Here is a 21,663-nt window from a genome sequence, read left to right as displayed (position 1 = left end):
AACCCCCCCCCCCCCCACCCCTCTCGAGAAGAGAAAGTTCGCTTTTTCGATGAAAATAGCAAAAACAAAAAATATGTTACACCATTTATGTCTTTTCATATAGTTCTGAGTCTAATTTTGCTAATTCAAAGTTTCTGGTGTTCAAGAGCTGGAACTAACAATCTAAGGGTTTACAATGCTCATTGGTCAAAAGACACACAGAGTCTTGCTGCGGATACCAGGACGTGTACGTGAATCTATAAAGAGCGCGATCGGTAGACGGAATCGTGCACAAAACAGATGGACGACCATCTCTTTGACATTGAGTGTAAGTGCCACAGCACCTCGAGAAGGCTCAAATATTGCAGAGCATTCTGAAACAAAAGATTACACCATATCAATAAGAATGGCGCTTAACAGCGGCCTAATGTGAAAATTTATCCATAGGGCATATCCAATATATTGCAAAGCTTTCGGACTACAGATCACTATCGAAATATTTCTATTAAGAAATCTTAAATTAAAAAAAAAAGCTTAAAGAAAAAGTGCGAATGTGGATAACGAATAAAAGAGAAAAACTAAAAATAAGCCGAATTAAGAATAGCACAAAAAGCAATGCAATGTGGAACATCCAGTTGAAAACTACAAAAATGTTTGGCTGGATTTGTTTTTGAATCATGATATCGAAGAGAATGGAGGGTTTTTCCCAACAACTTAAAGATGCACTAAACAGGCTCTGCTAGATGATGTTCGAAAGGAGGCTGTATGTCAAAACGGAAGGTTAAATGTATGCAGGAAAAAATAAACTTTTTTACTCCAACAAAAATCTAGACTTTCGCTAAATAACAGATAACTAAATAGTTTCGAAGTATTCAAATTTTATTCAAAAGCAAGTATCAAAAATATTTCAAATAGAAACTATTTTTGAAAAAGTTGAGTTTTTAGAATATATCTGTGTTTGCTTAAAGTCATACAAGATTGTATAAATAGAACAAAAAAAAAATCCATGATCCGATTGGAATGCATTGTGGCCAAACAAGTTCTATAACTGTCTTCGGCCAATTCGTAACTGGTATTTAGCAATAAATGTTCAACCAACTAAGACCAAAAGAAGACTGAAAGAATCGCAAATTAGACAACTCCGATTCCTTCCATTTCTCTTCTCTTCCATTCGCCTCACAGGTGATCTTCTGACCCGGTCGTCTCCTAACGGGATCGCAGCGTAGTCTCCTGTTCACAGGTTGTTGACCACTTCACGACGAGTATTTAAGACAGCGAGTTGATTGTTCCAGCGACAGAGCACAACAGAAAGTGTTAGCAACATGAAGTTGATCGTGCTCGTAGTAACTGTAGGCTTTATGGCGAGTCTAGGGCTCGCCAACACCGACGCCATTGCGCCAAAGTACGGCGTAAGGCCAACGCCACCACCCACTAAACCACCACGCGATGGCAGTGATATTGATAAGTGTGGCTGCCACGAGATCGTTGCCAAGCTGAAGAAGGTCGAATCGAACTTGCTGAAGCTTATCCTGAACCTGCGCAACAAATATGGTTCTGTGAATAGCAAGCTGATCGACATGAAAAAACACGTGAAGAGTGTGTCTTGGTACATTGACCAAACATCAGTAACCAGCGAGAATATCGAAGCACAGCTGTTTGACTCTTCGATCGCCATGGCAAACATCATGCAATCGATCAGGTATGACGTAAGATTCTATGACATTATATAACCAATTTGATTTAAAGCCAGTTGTAACAAACGACGTTTTATTTGTTTACGTATTACAGAGGCCTTACCATCGACCAGCAGAGATTGCTGACAAAGACCTTCCTCACTGAATCTATCCTTTCTCTGGAGAAGCGCCATGATGGGAGCAAACCTCAACAGCCAGAAGATGACATCGTCTACACGTCTTGTGACGATGAGCGGATCATCCAGACTGGCACGTACTTGGTGCAGGATGCATTCGCCGAGCCCACCAAAGTGGTGTGCGTACTCGACTTCGGACCGGGTGCATACACTGTGATCCAAAACCGTCAAGACGGCTCGACCGGTTTCTACCGAGGCTACAGCGACTACAGATCTGGCTTCGGAAATTTCGACGGTGGCGATTACTGGCTGGGTCTGGACCGCATCCACAATATTACCACTTCCGGTGACTACGAGTTGTTCATCCAGCTGGAGGACTTCGAGAGGAACGTAACCACTGCTCGTTACGATAGCTTCGAAATTGGTTCTGGAAACGACTTCTATCCAATCACCAAGTTGAATGGATACAGTGGCTCTGCTGGTGACTCGTACGGATCTGTGGTCGGCGTACTGTTCAGTGCGTACGATCTGGATCTGGACAACAGTGAGAGCAACTGTGCCGTCTCGAACCGTGGTGCTTGGTGGTACACTGACTGTGGCCAGAGGTAAATGAAGAATGTAACAATGTTGTTTGAAGGATTGCCATTAACCAACGGCCATTGGATACATTTCCCATATTCTATTCGTTTTCAGCAACTTGAACGGTCTCTACCTGAAGGGTTTGTCTGGCGGCACCACCGGCATGTTCTGGGAGACTTTCCGTGGACCTAACTACAGTTTGAAGACAAGTCGTATGATGGTCAAGCGTAAGCAAATCCCAACGACTACCGACAGTACAACTACCACAGGTGCTGCAACAACCCCTATGACAACTACGAGCGCTGAAACCACAACTGCAGTTGTAGAGACCACTACAATACCAGTTACTGAAATGACACCCATCAATGGAATGACGGCCCCACCCACAGATACTCCCACACCGTTGTAACGTCGGTATTGAAGATGATTGGACATCATTATCAACATTGCAAACCACAAGGCCGGAGCTAGGGTTCTCTGTGAGTTAAATAAGAGTATTAAAATAATGATTTCTTTAATTTCAAAGTAGTGTAATACATGGGATATTAGTTTTGAGTGCTAAATTTAACGTGCTCTATCACGTCCGTCCGTCTGCTGAAAGGATAGGATAGCAACGAGAGGACGGGACAAGCAGTTAGTTTTAGCCAAGATGAAGAACTTCTTCTTCTTCTTCTTGACTTAACGACCTCTAGGGTCGTGCCGGCCATTGAAATGGCTTACTAGACTGCAGATACCACGTAGTTGGTTAGTCAGTCCTCACAGTCAGTGAGTTAGTCTGGTCCCGTCGTATGAAGACCGGCGCCGTTGTCGCCTACACCACCCTAAGCCGCCCCTAAGAACTACTGTGCGTAAGAGGAAGAACTGAAAAAGGGGTAATAATGTTATATAAACATGCTGAATAGCGAGTCTGTATTGACAAACTTCGAACAGTAAGTCGTGGTAAATAAGCAGAAGAAGTGATTTTTCTTCTTGGCTTAACGAAATGACCTCTAAAATCACGCTGGTCATCGAATGGCTTTACTAGACTTGCTTGATACCACGTAGTTGGATAGTCAGTCAAATCCTCATTACGGAGGGACGGTCCAGATGGGATTTAAACTTCGGTCCTGCCGTTTGAAGACCGGCGCCGCTATCACTTACACCACCCCTAAAAGAAGTGATTAAATGGCAGTATAAATTGCAACAAATCATCAACAATTCAAGATTCAATGCGGTTTCACAGAACCATACTTAAGATAAGTAATGTTCTCAATTCAATCGCATTTTACTAACTAAAAGTTAGTAAGCTTTAGTTAGACACTTTAGTTAATTTAGCTAGTAATTAGTGTAAGTTTCTCTACACATTAATTTCATCATATTTATTGAACATGTTAGTTACTTTATGACAATAAGAAAAATAACGCATATTATTTTCATATCAATGGTAGAAATAAAGATGTTAAACGTCGATGCCCCGATGTTATTCAACCAAATTAAATAACGAACTAATTCATATGCAATTTCTTCTGAAAACCATTCTGTATCCAACCAACACCATCCTGTAGCAAAGGAATTCTAACAAAACATGAAAATAGAAGAGGGATGAATAATGACTAAAAGCAGAATGGAAGAATCGCAAATTAGGCAACCCTGTTTTCGTTTCCCATCTTTTCGTTGCATAGATAATCTTCTAACCTGCTCATCTAACGGGATTGATTCCCAGTGCCATGTTCATCATTTCAGACGAGTATTTAAGGCACCGATTTCTCCAGTCGAGCATCAGTGCACGACAGGAGGTGTTACCAAGATGAAGTTGCTCGTGCTAGTATTTACGGTGGGTTATATAGCACACCTGAGCCTCGCCAACACCGACATCATTTCGCCAAAGTTCGGTGTGATACCTCCAACGATACCACCCCTTTCGCCACCAAGCGATGTCAGTGATATTGATAAGTGTGGATGCCACGAGATCATTGCTAAACTGAAAAAGGTGAAATCGCACATATTAACGCTCATACTGAACCTGCGCAACAGGTATGGATCCGTGAATAGCAACATGATTGACATGAAGAAACACGTCAAGAGTGTGTCTTGGTACGTTGACCAAACATCAGTGACTGGAGAGAACATCGACGCACAGCTGTTTAACTCTTCTATCGTGATTGCAAACATTATGCAGTCGATAAGGTATGAATTAATACTCAATGAATGCGATGTCAGCCTTATAACAAATGGCGTTTATTTATTTTCTTTTATTATGACAGATATCTTACCATCGACCAGCAGAGACTGCTGACAAAGACCTTCCTCACTGAATCCATTCTTGATCTGGAAATACGCAATGAGGAGAGCAAACCTCAACAGCCAGAAGACGACATCGTCTACACGTCTTGTGACGATGAGCGGATTATCCAGACTGGCACGTACTTGGTGCAGGATGCATTCGCCGAGCCCACCAAAGTGATTTGCGTACTCGATTATGGACCGGGTGCATACACTGTGATCCAGAACCGTCTGGACGGCTCGACCGATTTCTACCGAGGCTACAGCGACTACAGATCTGGCTTCGGAAATTTCGACGGTGGTGATTACTGGCTGGGTCTGGACCGCATCCACAATATGACCGCTTCCGGTGACTATGAGTTATGTATCCACTTGGAGGACTTCGAGAAGAACGTAGCCACTGCTCGTTATGATAACTTCGAAATTGGCTCTGGAAACGATTTCTATCCAATCACCAAGTTGGATGGGTACAGTGGTACTGCTGGTGACTCGTATGGTTCCGTGGTCGGCGTACTGTTCAGTACGTACGATCTGGATCTGGACAAAAGTAAGAGCAATTGTGCCGTCTCGAACCGAGGTGCTTGGTGGTACACTGACTGTGGCCAGAGGTAAGCGAAAAATGTCACGATGTTGTTTGAAACATTTCCATAAGTCATGATCGTTGAATACATCTTCCATATTCTTTTCGTTTACAGCAACTTGAACGGTCTCTACCTGAAGGGCCTGTCTGGCAGCACCGCCGGCATGTTTTGGGAGACTTTCCGTGGACCTAACTACAGTTTGAAGACAAGTCGAATGATGGTCAAGCGCAAGCAAATGCCAACCACCACAGAAACTACAACCACTACCACAACCGTGGTTACCGAAACTACAGTCACGACAACAGAATTGGGCACTGAAACTACACCAACTACTACTAGCATGGGCACTGAAACTACACTCTCTACTACAGAAATGGGCACAGAGTCAACAGTATCAACAACAGCCATGAGCACTGAAACTACCAATGAGGTCACACAGCCTTCCGAAACCACCGTAACTTCAACAACTATCTTTACATCAACTTCAGCCTCAAATGCTTCATCTACAACAACTGCTGAAACGACTTCGACGACGAATGCCGAAAGCACTTCTTCATCAACCATGAGTTCACAAACTATGTCTACCGAAACTAGCACAATGACAACCATAGATCCTGTAACTCCTGCAATCGTCTACACATCTTGCGACGATGAGCGCATTATCCAGACTGGCACGTACTTGGTGCAGGATGCATTTGCCGAGCCCACCAAAGTGATTTGCGTACTCGATTTCCAGCCAGGCGCATACACTGTGATCCAAAACCGTCTGGACGGCTCTATCGATTTCTACCGGAACTACAGCGAGTATATAACTGGCTTCGGAAATTTCGACGGTGGTGAATATTGGTTGGGTCTGGATCGTATCCACAGTATGACCGCTTCCGGTGACTACGAGTTATTTATCCAGTTGGAGGACTTTGAAAGTAATGCCACCACCGCTCTTTACGATAGCTTCGAAGTTGGCTCTGGAAACGAGTTCTATCCAATCACCAAGTTGGGTGGATATAGTGGCACTGCTGGTGATTCGTACGGAGTTGTGGTCGGTGTACTATTCAGTGCGTCTGATCTGGATTTGGACAACGCTGAGGTCAACTGTGCCGTCTCGAACCGAGGTGCTTGGTGGTACACTGACTGTGGCCAGAGGTAAGTGAAGAATGTAACAATGTTGTTTGAAGGATTGCCATTAACCACCGGTCGTTGGATACATTTCCCATATTCTATTCGTTTTCAGCAACTTGAACGGTCTCTACCTGAATGGCACGTCTGGTACTACTTATGGCATGTTCTGGGAGACTTTCCGTGGACCTAACTACAGTTTGAAGACGAGTCGAATGATGGTCAAGCGCAAGTAAATGCCAAGTACTACCGACACCACGACCATTACAGGTGCTGCAACAACCCCTATGACGATTACTAGCGCATGAAACCACAACTGCAACTGCAGAGACCACTACAATACTAGCTACTGAAATAACACCCATCAATGAAATGACCACCTCACCCACCGACACATCCACACCGTTGTAACGTCGTTACCTAAGATGATTTGACATCATCATCAACATCGCAGATCGCAAGCCGTCCTCTGTATTATCTGTAAGTTAAATTAGAGCATTGAAAATAATGATTTCTTCAATCACAATCAAGTCCAATACATGAAATGCTAATTTGGGCGCCGTCATTTGTCAATTTGACATATTTTTCGATCACTTACTTCTGGATTTCATTACATCAAGGTGGTCCGGCAGCCAATAGGACTAGACTAGTAGGTTTAGTAGAAGAAATACTACTAACGTGCGTGAAAAGGGGGCAAAAGATATTTGTTAACATGCTCGACAGTGAATCTGAACTAAAAGTTAGTAAACACCTGTCAATACATTATTTTCATCGTATTTATTGTATATGTTAGTTACTTTGTGATAATAACAAAAATAATCGCCTGCTATTTCCATATCAGTGGAGCGCAATAAAGATGTGTAATACATTAATTGTAAATTTATTGAAAATATTTGTTACTATAATAACTGCTAACTACATACTTGCACGTTGAATATGTTTACATACGTTCCATGTGTGGTACAATCAGTTATAATAATGTTCAATGGATTTGTTCCTATCTTTAACATTGATAACTTGAATGAATAATTCGTTTATTTATAGTCGGCACAGACAATGTGGATGGTTATTACTCGTTATAGATAACGAATCCTTTCACAAGTTATCTGTGTATAATATTTAATTCGATAAGTAATTGAAAAATATACTTGGCAATACTACAATTATAAGATACCGGTTCAATATCGTAGACCTGATTTAAAAACAAATAACGTTAATTAAAACAAATAACGAACTAATTCATTCACAATTTTTTCTCAAAACATACCCTTGCCAAATGCAAAGAAAGCAGAGGAATCCTGCTGCAAAGGAATTCTAGCAAAACACGAAAAGAGAAAAGGAATGAATAATGGTCAAACGAAGAATAGAAGAATCGCAAATTAGGCAACCCTGATTTCGTTTCCCATCTTTTCGTTGCATAGATAATCTTCTAACCTGCTCATCTAACGGGATTGATTCCCAGTCCCGTGTTTATCATTTTAGAAAAGTATTTAAGGCACCGATTTCTCTAGTCGAGCATCAGTGCACAACAGGAAGTGATACCAAGATGAAGTGGATCGTGCTTGTGTTTGCAGTGAGTTGTACGGTTAGGCTTGGTTACGCCAAAATTGACGCTATTGCACTAAAGTTCGGCTTGAAACCAGCAGGACACCCTAACTACTGGTTACCGCAGGGATATAGTGATATTGAAAAGTGTGGATGCCACGAGATTGATGCTAAACTGAGGAAGGTCGAATCGAACCTGTTGAAGCTTATCCTGAACCTGCGCAACAAGTATGGTACTATGAACAGCAAGCTGATTGACATGAAGAAACACGTCACGAGTGTTTCCTGGTACCTTGGTCAAACTTCAGACACCAGCGAGGACATCAATACACAGCTGTTTGACTCTTCGATTACAGTTGCAAACATCATGCAGTCGATCAGGTATGTTATACATGGTAATAGAAGGAATAAGAGAAGCGTGAGGGTCTCCTAGTAAGCGAAGCTTAGTCGTAATAACTAATAGCTCATGGCGAAACCTCTTTAAATGATGACGAGTGTAAAAGTATTAAAAATGCATGCTCCCAAAAAGTCAGTCTGGAAACATGAAGTCCTACGTGTTGGGGGAAAGCCTCAGAGAATACGTGCATCGTTTGGACATTCCATCGTTAATAAACTTTCGGTGGAAAATAAAGAGTCAACTTTGGCAACGATGGCGAAAGCATCCTTGTGCATCCAGTGGCTGTTAAGACATGCGCACCAGATGTTCCTCGAGACATACGGTATCCAAAGTTTTGAAGCAGCATTGGGCTTGATTAAGGCGACTGCACTGGAATCGTTGTGAAATCAATTCAATGTGCTCATTTAGCAGCAACAAAAACGGCTTCGAAAAAAAACTAGAACTTTACGTTTGGGCGAGTGTGTGAATCAGCGAAGTAGAGCGGAAATAGAGAAGCGACTCAACAACAGAAAGAGGCGGTGTTCGATAACAAAAAACAAGTTTGCGAGCATCCAGAAAATAGCGAACGTGAGCTAGCAGCGCAGAAAACAGGCGACGTGTCGTCGATGCGGCAGGTTTGAAGCCCCGTTCTACTGTTCTGCACGCAATTGGAATTGTTACGTGTTTGGGAAAATAAATCACGTTATAAAATTATGTCCGTAGGAAGAAACTAATACGAGTTAATCTCATATGATCTCGTTTGAGTGTGATGAGGAAAAAAAATTAGTTCGAAATAGATTGCTGTGGGTGTGCAAATCTGATTTCGTTAAAGACCAATACAGATGTATTTAGTAAAGCCTAGTCAAACGTTAAAGCCGATAGGCAAAATCAAAGTGAATGTTAGGTAGAAAATGCTAAAAATTAGATAATTATTCCAACGGAATAATCTTGTTATTCTTTTTCTTCTTGGCTTAACGACCTTCTAAGGCCACGCCGGCCATCATACGACATCATTAGGTCCGGATAATCTATTTCCGAACTTTAGCAAAGTGTTCGATATCAACAGTATTGCATACTGTTGAACAAATAGAATTGGAAACCATTGATGTTTATGAGGTGGATTTAGTGGTGAAAGCGTGTTACCATTGTGTGTTTCACGCAACCATTATCCAAGACTCAATCCAAGCGAAAGTAGAAGAAGCATAAAACAAACTATTGAAAGACGGCGTTCTATAACCTATATGATTGTACCGTTTACGGATGACCGATTGTAGTAGTGGTAGGCAAACTTCTTCTTCTTCCTCTTCTTGGCTTTACGACTACTACGGCTGCAGCTACTAGGTCAGGCCGGTTATCGAATGGCTTTCTAGACTTATCAATCTTCAGTACGGGCGAAGGGTCTGGATGGGACTTGAACCTCGGTCCTGCCGTGTGAAAACTGTGTCCTGTGTTGGCTTGCAATATTCCGTCATCTACTATCCGAGGGCTGACAATAAAGTAAGGTCTCCAATTTTTTTTTTCATAGAAAATGACATTTATTTACAAAAAGCGATACACCGTTGGAAAGGCCAAGGTCTTGGCTACTTTTCTACATAATCGCCATTTTTTTCCAACACCTTGTGCATCCGCACGATGAACTTGTCTATGCCGGCAGAATACCATTCTCCGTCCGCCTCGCGCAGCCAGGTGTTGACCTCTTTCTGAACCGCCGCTTCATGTGGTCTTCGGTGAGCTGTTTCGGCACCCATCGGGCAGAAACTTTGTGATACTGCAAGTTGTTCACAAGGATATGTCGGATTGTTTCGCTGCTTACACACTCCTTCAAGCTTCTCTTCCAAGTCCCTAATTATCGCACGACGGCTTTTGAGCATTTCTGCCTCCACTGCTTGAACAATCGCATCCGAGACCGACGGTCGGCCATTTCTCTCCTCGTCGTGAACATTAGTGCGCCCGGAATTGAACTCGCGGCTCCACTTACGGACGTTTTTTATGTCCATACACTTTTCCCCGTAAACTTCAACTAGTTGACGATGGATTTCAATAGGTGTCAACTTTTTCGCACTCAAAAAACGTACTACAGAACGCAATTCGCACTTGGATGCTGACGCGAGGGGTATCTCCATCGTTGACGGCTGCTCAGCCAAGACTGAGCGGTCGGGGAAGCCTCACTCAGCAGCAAAGTGGTAGTGGGGGAACCAAGGAACATGGCGGTGTTGCCAGATTTCGCCTAGCGCGTGATCCGGCGAAGTTGCAGCGTTGGAGACCTTACTTTATTGTCAGCCCTCGTATGTCAAACATTCCCCGGTGCTATTCTACAATTCCATAATATGGATTGAAAACCTGTAACAGTGGAACAGTAACTATTACCAAAGGAGGACGATAACTTAGCGAAAATAGCAAAAGGGAAGGTTTTTATTTCACACGATAGATTTGTGTGGTCCGTGTCTACAGTACCACTATCGGAAAATTTAGGAGCAATGTGTAATGTTTACACCCACGGAAGATTATTTCGATGTATTTGTTTTGTGCGTACCGTAAGACCGCTTTACACGAGACACGTTTCTTGAGTTTTTAGTATTTTTATTAGAACCTTGTCTATCCTACGATGTGTTTTTGTTTGTGAGATTTTGATTTCAACTGATGCTTCTTCTATACTTATTCCTATTCCTATAGATAACCTGAACTGAAACTAAAATCATTATCATTATTTAGACTCCAATATAACAATACAGAAAATGCAGAATAGGACCTTTACAGAAAAAAATCTTCATCATTTGTGATATCGCGCACTGCAGATGATCGACAGCCTTTTTATGGATTGGAAAGATTCAACATAATTTCCAAAAAAGGGGAAAAACTTAAAACAGAGTGACTAGTTACATAGCTTCACAAGAATTGGCGTAACAGGGCCACTACACTTTTTCAAAGCTGAGCCAGGAATTTGCTTTGAAACTTTAGAATTATCCTTTAAAAAGAGCATATTTTATCATCTTAATGGTTATATTCATATTAACCATTCCACTCAAACCACTCAAACTATTAGAAGCGTTTAAAGGGCTTATGAGAAATCCGTCGATTACTGTATTGAGCTTTATCAACATAAGCTTTTTCATCCTATTATTAGTGTAACTAAGATTAGATTCGTGTGGTTCGGTGGTGGAGGCGACAACGGTTCCAGTCTTCAAACGGCAGAACAGGGGTTCAAATCCTATCCGGACTGTCCCCCGCGTAGTGAGGACTGACTATCCAACTATGTGGTATCGACAAGTCTAGTAAGCCATTCGATGGACGGCGTGACCTTAGAGGTCAAGAGCCAAGAACAATTAAAATCTCAGATTAAAATTGGCCAGATTAGACGCTAAGGGGCGAAAGGCAATGATCGACGCCGATCTTTACAGGGCAAGACTGGGCTTCAAATCCTATCCAAACCGTACTCCTGTAGTAAAAACTGACTATCCAACTTCGAGGTAAAAGCAAGCCTAGCAAACCATTAGATGACCGCGTATCCTAGACGATCGTTAAGCCAAGAACAAGAAGAAGCTCAGATAAGCTAAGGTGGTCCAGTAGTAGAGACGACAGCGGCGATTCACATTCCAGGATCATGGTTCAAATCTCCTTTTCCGTTCTCCCGTAGCGAGTTAGTAATAAGTTGCTACGGCAAAAATGCTGCAAGGCATTTTTGAAATATATATAATACGGTGTTATGTGAAAGGTCATTGCTCTTCTGTGCTCATCATCATCTTCTTCTTCTTGGCTTAATGAACCACTAATTAGGTCAAGCCGGCCATCGAATGGCTTACTAGGCTTATTGCTACCACGTCCAGTGCGACAATCAGAACCCACTCGGAGGAACGTTAAGGATGGCTATTTACGCTACTCACACGATAGATATAAATGGAAATATTGAATAAGTACAAAGAGACAGTTAAAACGAAACAGAAAAAGGTTGCGTATGCCGGGGAAACTGAAGTGTAGATAATTATAGCATCATGCATGTATCAATAATAAGGAATAAGATAAGCGTAAGCGTGTGCTACTACAACACGTTTCATCGCACCACATAACCATCACAAAAGCAGTTTTATTTCTTTTTGTGTTCCAGAGACCTTACCATCCATCAACAGAGACTGTTGACAAAAACCTTCCTCACTGAATCAATCCGCGCTCTGGAGAAACGTCTAGAAGGGAAAAAGCCTCAACAGCCAGAAGGCGACATCATCTACACATCTTGTGACGATGAGCGGATCACCCAGACTGGCACGTACTTGGTGCAGGACGCATTCGCCGAGCCCACCAAAGTGATTTGCGTACTCGATTATGGACCGGATGCATACACTGTGATCCAAAACCGTCTGGATGGCTCTATCGATTTTTACCGAGGCTACAGCGACTACAGATCTGGCTTCGGAGAATACGACGGTGGTGATTACTGGTTGGGACTAGACCGCATCCACAATATTACCACTTCCGGTGATTACGAGTTGTTAATCTTACTGGAGGACTTCGAGAAGAATGTAGCCACTGCTCGTTATGATAACTTCGAAATTGGCTCTGGAAACGACTTCTATCCAATCATCAAGTTGGATGGATACAGTGGCACTGCTGGTGACTCATGGTCGGCTCAGTTCTCGGCTCGACTCGGTCTCGGATCTGTGGTCGGCGCACTGTTCAGTGCGTATGATCAGGATCAGGACAAAAGTGATACTAACTGTGCCGTCTCGAACCGTGGTGGTTGGTGGTACACTGACTGTGGCCAGAGGTAAGTGAAGAGTGTCACCATGTTGTTTGAAGCATTTCCATTAGCACTGATCGTTGGATCGTTGGCATCTTCCATATTCTTTTCGTTTTCAGCAACTTGAACGGTCTCTACTTGAAGGGTGTATCTGGTGACACCACCGGTATGTATTGGGAGACTTTCCGTGGACCCAACTACAGTTTGAAAACAAGTCGAATGATGGTCAAGCGCAAGCAAATGCCAACCACTACAGAAACAACGACCACTTCCACTACCGTGACTACGGAAACTACAGTCACGACAACAGAATTGGTCACTGAAGCTACACCAACTACTACCACTTCTACTAGCTTAGGCCCTGAAACTACGGTCACTACTACAGAAATGGGCACAGATCCAACACCAACTACTACTACTTCTACTAGCTTAGGCCCTGAAACTACGGTCACTACCACAGAAACAGGCACAGATTCAACACCAACTACTACAAGCCTTGGCCCTGAAACTACGGTCACTACCACAGAAATAGGCACAGATCCAACACCAACTACTACTAGCTTAGGCCCTGAAACTACGGTCACTACCACAGAAACAGGCACAGATTCAACACCAACTACTACTAGCTTAGGCCCTGAAACTACGGTCACTACCACAGAAATAGGCACAGATCCAACACCAACTACTGCTACTTCTACTAGCTTAAGCCCTGAAACTACGGTCACTACCACAGAAATAGGCACAGATCCAACACCAACTACTACTAGCTTAGGCCCTGAAACTACGGTCACTACCACAGAAACAGGCACAGATTCAACACCAACAACTACTAGCTTAGGCCCTGAAACTACGGTCACTACCACAGAAACAGGCACAGACCCAACACCAACTACTACTAGCTTAGGCCCTGAAACTACGGTCACTACCACAGAAATAGGCACAGATCCAACACCAACTACTACTAGCTTAGGCCCTAAAACTACGGTCACTACCACAGAAACAGGCACAGATTCAACACCAACTACTACTAGCTTAGGCCCTGAAACTACGGTCACTACCACAGAAATGGGCACAGATCCAACACCAACTAGTACTAGCTTAGGCCCTGAAACTACGGTCACTACCACAGAAATAGGCACAGATCCAACACCAACTACTGCTACTTCTACTAGCTTAGGCCCTGAAACTACGGTCACTACCACAGAAACAGGCACAGACCCAACACCAACTACTACTAGCTTAGGCCCTGAAACTACGGTCACTACCACAGAAACAGGCACAGACCCAACACCAACTACTACTAGCTTAGGCCCTGAAACTACGGTCACTACCACAGAAACAGGCACAGATCCAACACCAACTACTACTAGCTTAAGCCCTGAAACTACGGTCACTACCACAGAAACAGGCACAGATCCAACACCAACTACTACTAGCTTAAGCCCTGAAACTACGGTCTCTACCACAGAAACAGGCACAGACCCAACACCAATTACTACTAGCTTAGGCCCTGAAACTACGGTCACTACCACAGAAACAGGCACAGACCCAACACCAACTACTACTAGCTTAGGCCCTGAAACTACGGTCACTACCACAGAAATAGGCACAGACCCAACACCAACTATTACTAGCTTAGGCCCTGAAACTACGGTCTCTACCACAGAAATGGGCACAGATCCAACACCAACCACTACTACTTCTACTAGCTTAGGCCCTGAAACTACGGTCACTACCACAGAAACAGGCACAGACCCAACACCAACTACTACTAGCTTAGGCCCTGAAACTACGGTCACTACCACAGAAACAGGCACAGATTCAACACCAACTAGTACTAGCTCAGGCCCTGAAACTACGGTCACTACCACAGAAACAGGCACAGACCCAACACCAACTACTACTAGCTTAAGCCCTGAAACTACGGTCTCTACCACAGAAACAGGCACAGACCCAACACCAACTACTACTAGCTTAGGCCCTGAAACTACGGTCACTACCACAGAAACAGGCACAGATACAACACCAACTACTACTAGCTTAGGCCCTGAAACTACAGTCACTACCACAGAAACAGGCACAGATTCAACACCAACTAGTACTAGCTTAGGCCCTGAAACTACGGTCACTACCACAGAAACAGGCACAGACCCAACACCAACTACTACTAGCTTAAGCCCTGAAACTACGGTCTCTACCACAGAAACAGGCACAGACCCAACACCAACTACTACTAGCTTAGGCCCTGAAACTACGGTCACTACCACAGAAACAGGCACAGATCCAACACCAACTACTACTAGCTTAGGCCCTGAAACTACGGTCACTACCACAGAAACAGGCACAGATCCAACACCAACTACTACTAGCTTAGGCCCTGAAACTACGGTCACTACCACAGAAACAGGCACAGATCCAACACCAACTAGTACTAGCTTAGGCCCTGAAACTACGGTCACTACCACAGAAACAAGCACAGACCCAACACCAACTACTACTAGCTTAAGCCCTGAAACTACGGTCACTACCACAGGAACAGGCACAGATTCAACACCAACTACTAGCCCAGGCCCTGAAACTACGGTCACTACCACAGAACTGGGCACAGATCCAACACCAACTACTACTACTTCTACTAGCTTAGGCCCTGAAACTACGGTCACTACCACAGAAACAGGCACAGACCCAACACCAACTACTACTAGCTTAGGCCCTGAAACTACGGTCACTACCACAGAAACAGGTACAGTCCCAACACCAACTACTACTAGTTTAGGCCCTGAAACTACGGTCACTACCACAGAAACAGGCACAGATCCAACACCAACCACTACTACTTCTACTAGCTTAGGCCCTGAAACTTCGGTCTCTACCACAGGAACAGGCACAGATTCAACACCAACTACTACTAGCTTAGGCCCTCAAACTACGGTCACTACCACAGAAACAGGCACAGATTCAACACCAACTACTACTAGCTTGGGCCCTGAAACTACGGTCACTACCACAGAAACAGGCACAGACCCAACACCAACTACTACTAGCTTAGGCCCTGAAACTACGGTCACTACCACAGAAAAAGGCACAGATCCAACACCAACCACTACTACTTCTACTAGCTTAGGCCCTGAAACTACGGTCACTACCACAGAAACAGGCACAGATCCAACACCAACTACTACTAGCTTAGGCCCTGAAACTACGGTCATTACCACAGAAATAGGCACAGATCCAACACCAACTACTGCTACTTCTACTAGCTTAGGCCCTGAAACTACGGTCACTACCACAGAAACAGGCACAGATACAACACCAACTACTACTAGCTTAGGCCCTGAAACTACGGTCACTACCACAGAAACAGGCACAGACCCAACACCAACTACTACTAGCTTAAGCCCTGAAACTACGGTCACTTCCACAGAAACAGGCACAGATTCAACACCAACTACTACTAGCTTAGGCCCTGAAACTACGGTCACTACCACAGAAAACAGCACAAATTCAACACCAACTACTACTTCTACTAGCTTAGGCCCTGAAACTACGGTCACTACCACAGAAACAGGCACAGATCCAACACCAACTACTACTAGCTTAGGCCCTGAAACTACGGTCACTTCTACAGAAACAGGCACAGATCCTACACCAACTACTACTAGCTTAGGCCCTGAAACTACGGTCACTACCACAGAAACAGGCACAGATGCAACACCAACTACTACTAGCTTAGGCCCAGAAACTACGGTCACTTCTACAGAAACAGGCACAGATCCTACACCAACTACTACTAGCTTAGGCCCTGAAACTACGGTCACTACCACAGAAACAGGCACAGATCCAACACCAACTACTACTACCTTAGGCCCTGAAACTACGGTCACTTCTACAGAAACAGGCACAGATCCTACACCAACTACTACTAGCTTAGGCCCTGAAACTTCGGTCACTACCACAGAAACAGGCACAGATCCTACACCAACTACTACTAGCTTAGGGCCTGAAACTACGATCACTACCACAGAAACAGGCACAGACCCAACACCAACTACTACTAGCTTAGGCCCTGAAACTACGGTCACTACCACAGAAACAGGCACAGACCCAACACCAACTACTACTAGCTTAAGCCCTGAAACTACGGTCACTACCACAGAAATAGGCACAGATCCAACACCAACTACTACTAGCTTAGGCCCTGAAACTACGGTCACTTCTACAGAAACAGGCACAGATCCTACACCAACTACTACTAGCTTAGGCCCTGAAACTACGGTCACTACCACAGAAACAGGCACAGATCCAACACCAACTACTACTAGCTTAGGCCCTGAAACTACGGTCACTTCTACAGAAACAGGCACAGATCCTACACCAACTACTACTAGCTTAGGCCCTGAAACTACGGTCACTTCTACAGAAACAGGCACAGATCCTACACCAACTACTACTAGCTTAGGCCCTGAAACTACGGTCACTACCACAGAAACAGGCACAGATCCAACACCAACTACTACTAGCTTAGGCCCTGAAACTACGGTCACTTCTACAGAAACAGGCACAGATCCTACACCAACTACTACTAGCTTAGGCCCTGAAACTACGGTCACTACCACAGAAACAGGCACAGATTCAACACCAACTACTACTACCTTAGGCCCTGAAACTACGGTCACTACCACAGAAACAGGCACAGATGCAACACCAACTAGTACTAGCCTAGGCCCTGAAACTACGGTCACTACCACAGAAATAGGCACAGATCCTACACCAACTACTACTAGCTTAGGCCCTGAAACTACGGTCACTACCACAGAAACAGGCACAGATCCAACACCAACTACTACTACCTTAGGCCCTGAAACTACGGTCACTACCACAGAAACAGGTACAGATCCAACACCAACTACTACTAGCTTAGGGCCTGAAACTACGATCACTACCACAGAAACAGGCACAGACCCAACACCAACTACTACTAGCTTAGGCCCTGAAACTACGGTCACTACCACAGAAACAGGCACAGATCCAACACCAACTACTACTAGCTTAAGCCCTGAAACTACGGTCACTACCACAGAAACAGGCACAGATCCAACACCAACTACTACTAGCTTAGGCCCTGAAACTACGGTCACTACCACAGAAACAGGCACAGATTCAACACCAACTACTACTAGCTTAGGCCCTGAAACTACGGTCACTTCTACAGAAACAGGCACAGATCCTACACCAACTACTACTAGCTTAGGCCCTGAAACTACGGTCACTACCACAGAAACAGGCACAGATCCAACACCAACTACTACTACCTTAGGCCCTGAAACTACGGTCACTACCACAGAAACAGGCACAGATCCAACACCAACTACTACTAGCTTAGGGCCTGAAACTACGGTCACTACCACAGAAACAGGCACAGACCCAACACCAACTAGTACTAGCTTAGGCCCTGAAACTACGGTCACTACCACAGAAACAGGCACAGATCCAACACCAACTACTACTAGCTTAAGCCCTGAAACTACGGTCACTACCACAGAAACAGGCACAGATCCAACACCAACTACTACTAGCTTAGGCCCTGAAACTACGGTCACTTCTACAGAAACAGGCACAGATCCTACACCAACTAATACTAGCTTAGGCCCTGAAACTACGGTCACTACCACAGAAACAGACACAGATCCAACACCAACTACTACTAGCTTAGGCCCTGAAACTACGGTCACTACCACAGAAACAGGCACAGATTCAACACCAACTACTACTAGTTTAGGCCCTGAAACTACGGTCACTACCACAGAAACAGGCACAGATCCAACATCAACTAGTACTAGCTTAGGCCCTGAAACTACGGTCACTACCATAGAAATAGGCACAGATCCAACACCAATTACTACTACTTCTACTAGCTTAGGCCCTGAAACTACGGTCACTTCTACAGAAACAGGCACAGATCCAACACCAACTACTACTACCTTAGGCCCTGAAACTACGGTCACTACCACAGAAACAGGCACAGATCCAACACCAACTACTACTAGCTTAAGCCCTGAAACTACGGTAACTACCACAGAAACAGGCACAGATCCAACACCAACTACTACTAGCTTAGGCCCTGAAACTACGGTCACTTCTACAGAAACAGGCACAGATCCTACACCAACTACTACTAGCTTAGGCCCTGAAACTACGGTCACTACCACAGAAACAGGCACAGATCCAACACCAACTACTACTAGCTTAGGCCCTGAAACTACGGTCACTTCTACAGAAACAGGCACAGATCCTACACCAACTACTACTAGCTTAGGCCCTGAAACTACGGTCACTACCACAGAAACAGGCACAGATTCAACACCAACTACTACTACCTTAGGCCCTGAAACTACGGTCACTACCACAGAAACAGGCACAGATTCAACACCAACTACTACTAGCCTAGGCCCTGAAACTACGGTCACTACCACAGAAATAGGCACAGATCCTACACCAACTACTACTAGCTTAGGCCCTGAAACTACGGTCACTACCACAGAAACAGGCACAGATACAACACCAACTACTACTAGCTTAGGCCCTGAAACTACGGTCACTACCACAGAACTGGGCACAGATTCAACACCAACTACTACTAGTTTAGGCCCTGAAACTACGGTCACTACCACAGAAACAGCCACAGATCCAACATCAACCAGTACTAGCTTAGGCCCTGAAACTACGGTCACTTCTACAGAAACAGGCACAGATCCTACACCAACTACTACTAGCTTAGGCCCTGAAACTACGGTCACTACCACAGAAACAGGCACAGACCCTACACCAACTACTACTAGCTTAGGCCCTGAAACTACGGTCACTACCACAGAAACAGGCACAGACCCAACACCAACTACTACTAGCTTAGGCCCTGAAACTACGGTCTCTACCACAGAAATGGGCACAGATCCAACACCAACTACTACTACTTCTACTAGCTTAGGCCCTGAAACTACGGTCACTACCACAGAAACAGGCACAGATTCAACACCAACTATTACTAGCTTAGGCCCTGAAACTACGGTCACTACCATAGAAATAGACACAGATCCAACACCAATTACTACTACTTCTACTAGCTTAGGCCCTGAAACTACGGTCACTTCTACAGAAACAGGCACAGATCCTACACCAATTACTACTAGCTTAGGCCCTGAAACTACGGTCACTACCACAGAAACAGGCACAGATCCAACACCAACTACTACTAGCTTAGGCCCTGAAACTACGGTCACTACCACAGAAACAGGCACAGACTCAACACCAACTACTACTAGCTTAGGCCCTGAAACTACGGTCACTACCACAGAAACAGGCACAGACCCAACACCAACTACTACTAGCTTAGGCCCTGAAACTACGGTCTCTACCACAGAAATGGGCACAGATCCAACACCAACTACTACTAGCTTAGGCCCCGAACCTACGGTTGCCACAGAAATAGGCACAGACCTAACTACTACTACATTCATGGGCACTGAAACTACCGAAGTGGTCACTGATGCTCCTGAAACTATTATCCCTACTACTACTTCAGCCTCAAATACTTCTTCTACAACAACTATGCCTACCCAAACAACGAAAGCTCTTTTTCTCCAATCCAATCGACGATTATCGACACTACAATTAAGACAACCATAGATCCTGTATATCCTGAAACTATCGTCATAACAACCGTAAATCCTGAAACGCCCCCATTGACAACCATCGCTCCTGAAACTCCTGCGATGACAACTACAACCGTTGTAAACCACACTACTAAGGTCCCAATCGTCGAAACTTCCCCAGTGACAGCTGAAGTAACCGAATCTACTATTGCCATCACAACCAATGCTGTTGAAACCACCACAATGCTAGATGAGGCATAAAAATCAGACCTGTGCTTACTGTGAAGTCATGGCTGAACAGAGCATTAGTCAAAATTGAGCAGCAAATTAGAAGGATGAACTTGTAAAACTACAAGTAAAACTTAATGATATTACAAATTCCTGATTTGATTGGTCTAATATAAGAGAACAAAATTAGGTTTGCACTTCAATATAAATAAATAAGATAACAAAATGTGTACATAATTAACATTCAAAAAATCTTTTGGTATATGAAAATAATCTCCAATCATTTTGCAACATTATTTCAGAGAACATTTTTACTGTATAAAAAATAGGGAAAGGATCGTTAAGTTAGGAGAAGAAGAAGTTCATTCATGATTACAATCCTCTATGTTAATAACAGGTCTAAACTCTATTTTAAGAAAATATGTGTACAACACACAATATTTTATTCATTATAAATCGTTTACGAGTGTAAGCAAGTTTGGGGGTTTACCGTGGTAGTCCGCCAAAATAATTTATTTTATTATATTGTATTTAGTGTAGTTGTCACGGCTCAGTGTCGTATTTTTAAGCATTTCTTGTGCTTATTTTACACATATTTTGCAAGGCATGCCTTCCTTGTTTTGATTGCCTCATCCCGGGTATGCACGGTTACGGCGAGCTCTACGGTTGAGCTATTGTTGGCTATTGCGATGAGGTTTGTATTTTGTTGAATGTTATGCCATTCTGTTATTGTCATGAGGTTTGTATGTGTTGAATGTTGTGCCATCATTTCCAGTTTTGTTACTATAATCCGCCAAATTTAAAGA

The 21,663-nt window shown here is 43.9% G+C and overlaps 4 protein-coding genes across 4 annotated transcripts in view; 3 read left to right on the top strand and 1 right to left on the bottom strand.

Annotated features, from left to right (window-relative positions):
- LOC126563180 (selenoprotein F) overlaps positions 1-21,663 on the bottom strand; it is an 805,869-nt gene that overhangs the window by 152,930 nt on the left and 631,276 nt on the right. The window lies entirely within an intron of this gene.
- LOC126560790 (fibrinogen C domain-containing protein 1-B-like) lies at positions 1,302-2,777 on the top strand. Its single transcript, XM_050216741.1, has 3 exons — positions 1,302-1,678; positions 1,768-2,394; positions 2,483-2,777. Exons 1-3 carry the CDS (start codon positions 1,302-1,304, stop codon positions 2,775-2,777), a joined length of 1,299 nt encoding a protein of 432 aa, XP_050072698.1.
- LOC126560788 (angiopoietin-1-like) lies at positions 4,155-6,738 on the top strand. Its single transcript, XM_050216739.1, is given in 5 exon segments — positions 4,155-4,534; positions 4,612-5,238; positions 5,326-6,354; positions 6,443-6,597; positions 6,629-6,738. Coding segments are annotated over 5 exon segments (2,301 nt in total).
- LOC126560787 (angiopoietin-4-like) lies at positions 7,874-20,890 on the top strand. The gene is made up of 5 exons (XM_050216738.1): positions 7,874-8,253; positions 12,351-13,007; positions 13,100-13,446; positions 13,585-13,766; positions 20,654-20,890. The coding sequence occupies exons 1-5, from the start codon at positions 7,874-7,876 to the stop codon at positions 20,888-20,890; spliced, it is 1,803 nt and encodes a 600-aa protein (XP_050072695.1).

This window comes from Anopheles maculipalpis, chromosome 3RL, assembly GCF_943734695.1.
Source record: "Anopheles maculipalpis chromosome 3RL, idAnoMacuDA_375_x, whole genome shotgun sequence".
Lineage (NCBI taxonomy): Eukaryota > Metazoa > Arthropoda > Insecta > Diptera > Culicidae > Anopheles > Anopheles maculipalpis.
The sequence above is the reverse complement of the archived record's forward strand: the minus strand, read 5'-3'. Positions and strand labels throughout refer to the sequence as shown.

Excerpts from the sequence above, each read along its gene's own strand:
- LOC126560787 (XM_050216738.1), top strand. The coding sequence starts at position 7,874 with ATGAAGTGGATCGTGCTTGTGTTTGCAGTGAGTTGTACGGTTAGGCTT. Across the intron at positions 13,008-13,099 it reads TACACTGACTGTGGCCAGAG|CAACTTGAACGGTCTCTACT; the intron begins GTAAGTGAAGAG and ends TTTCGTTTTCAG. Across the intron at positions 13,447-13,584 it reads GGTCACTACCACAGAAACAG|ATTCAACACCAACTACTACT; the intron begins GCACAGATTCAA and ends AAACAGGCACAG.
- LOC126560790 (XM_050216741.1), top strand. The coding sequence starts at position 1,302 with ATGAAGTTGATCGTGCTCGTAGTAACTGTAGGCTTTATGGCGAGTCTA. Across the intron at positions 1,679-1,767 it reads AACATCATGCAATCGATCAG|AGGCCTTACCATCGACCAGC; the intron begins GTATGACGTAAG and ends TACGTATTACAG. Across the intron at positions 2,395-2,482 it reads TACACTGACTGTGGCCAGAG|CAACTTGAACGGTCTCTACC; the intron begins GTAAATGAAGAA and ends ATTCGTTTTCAG.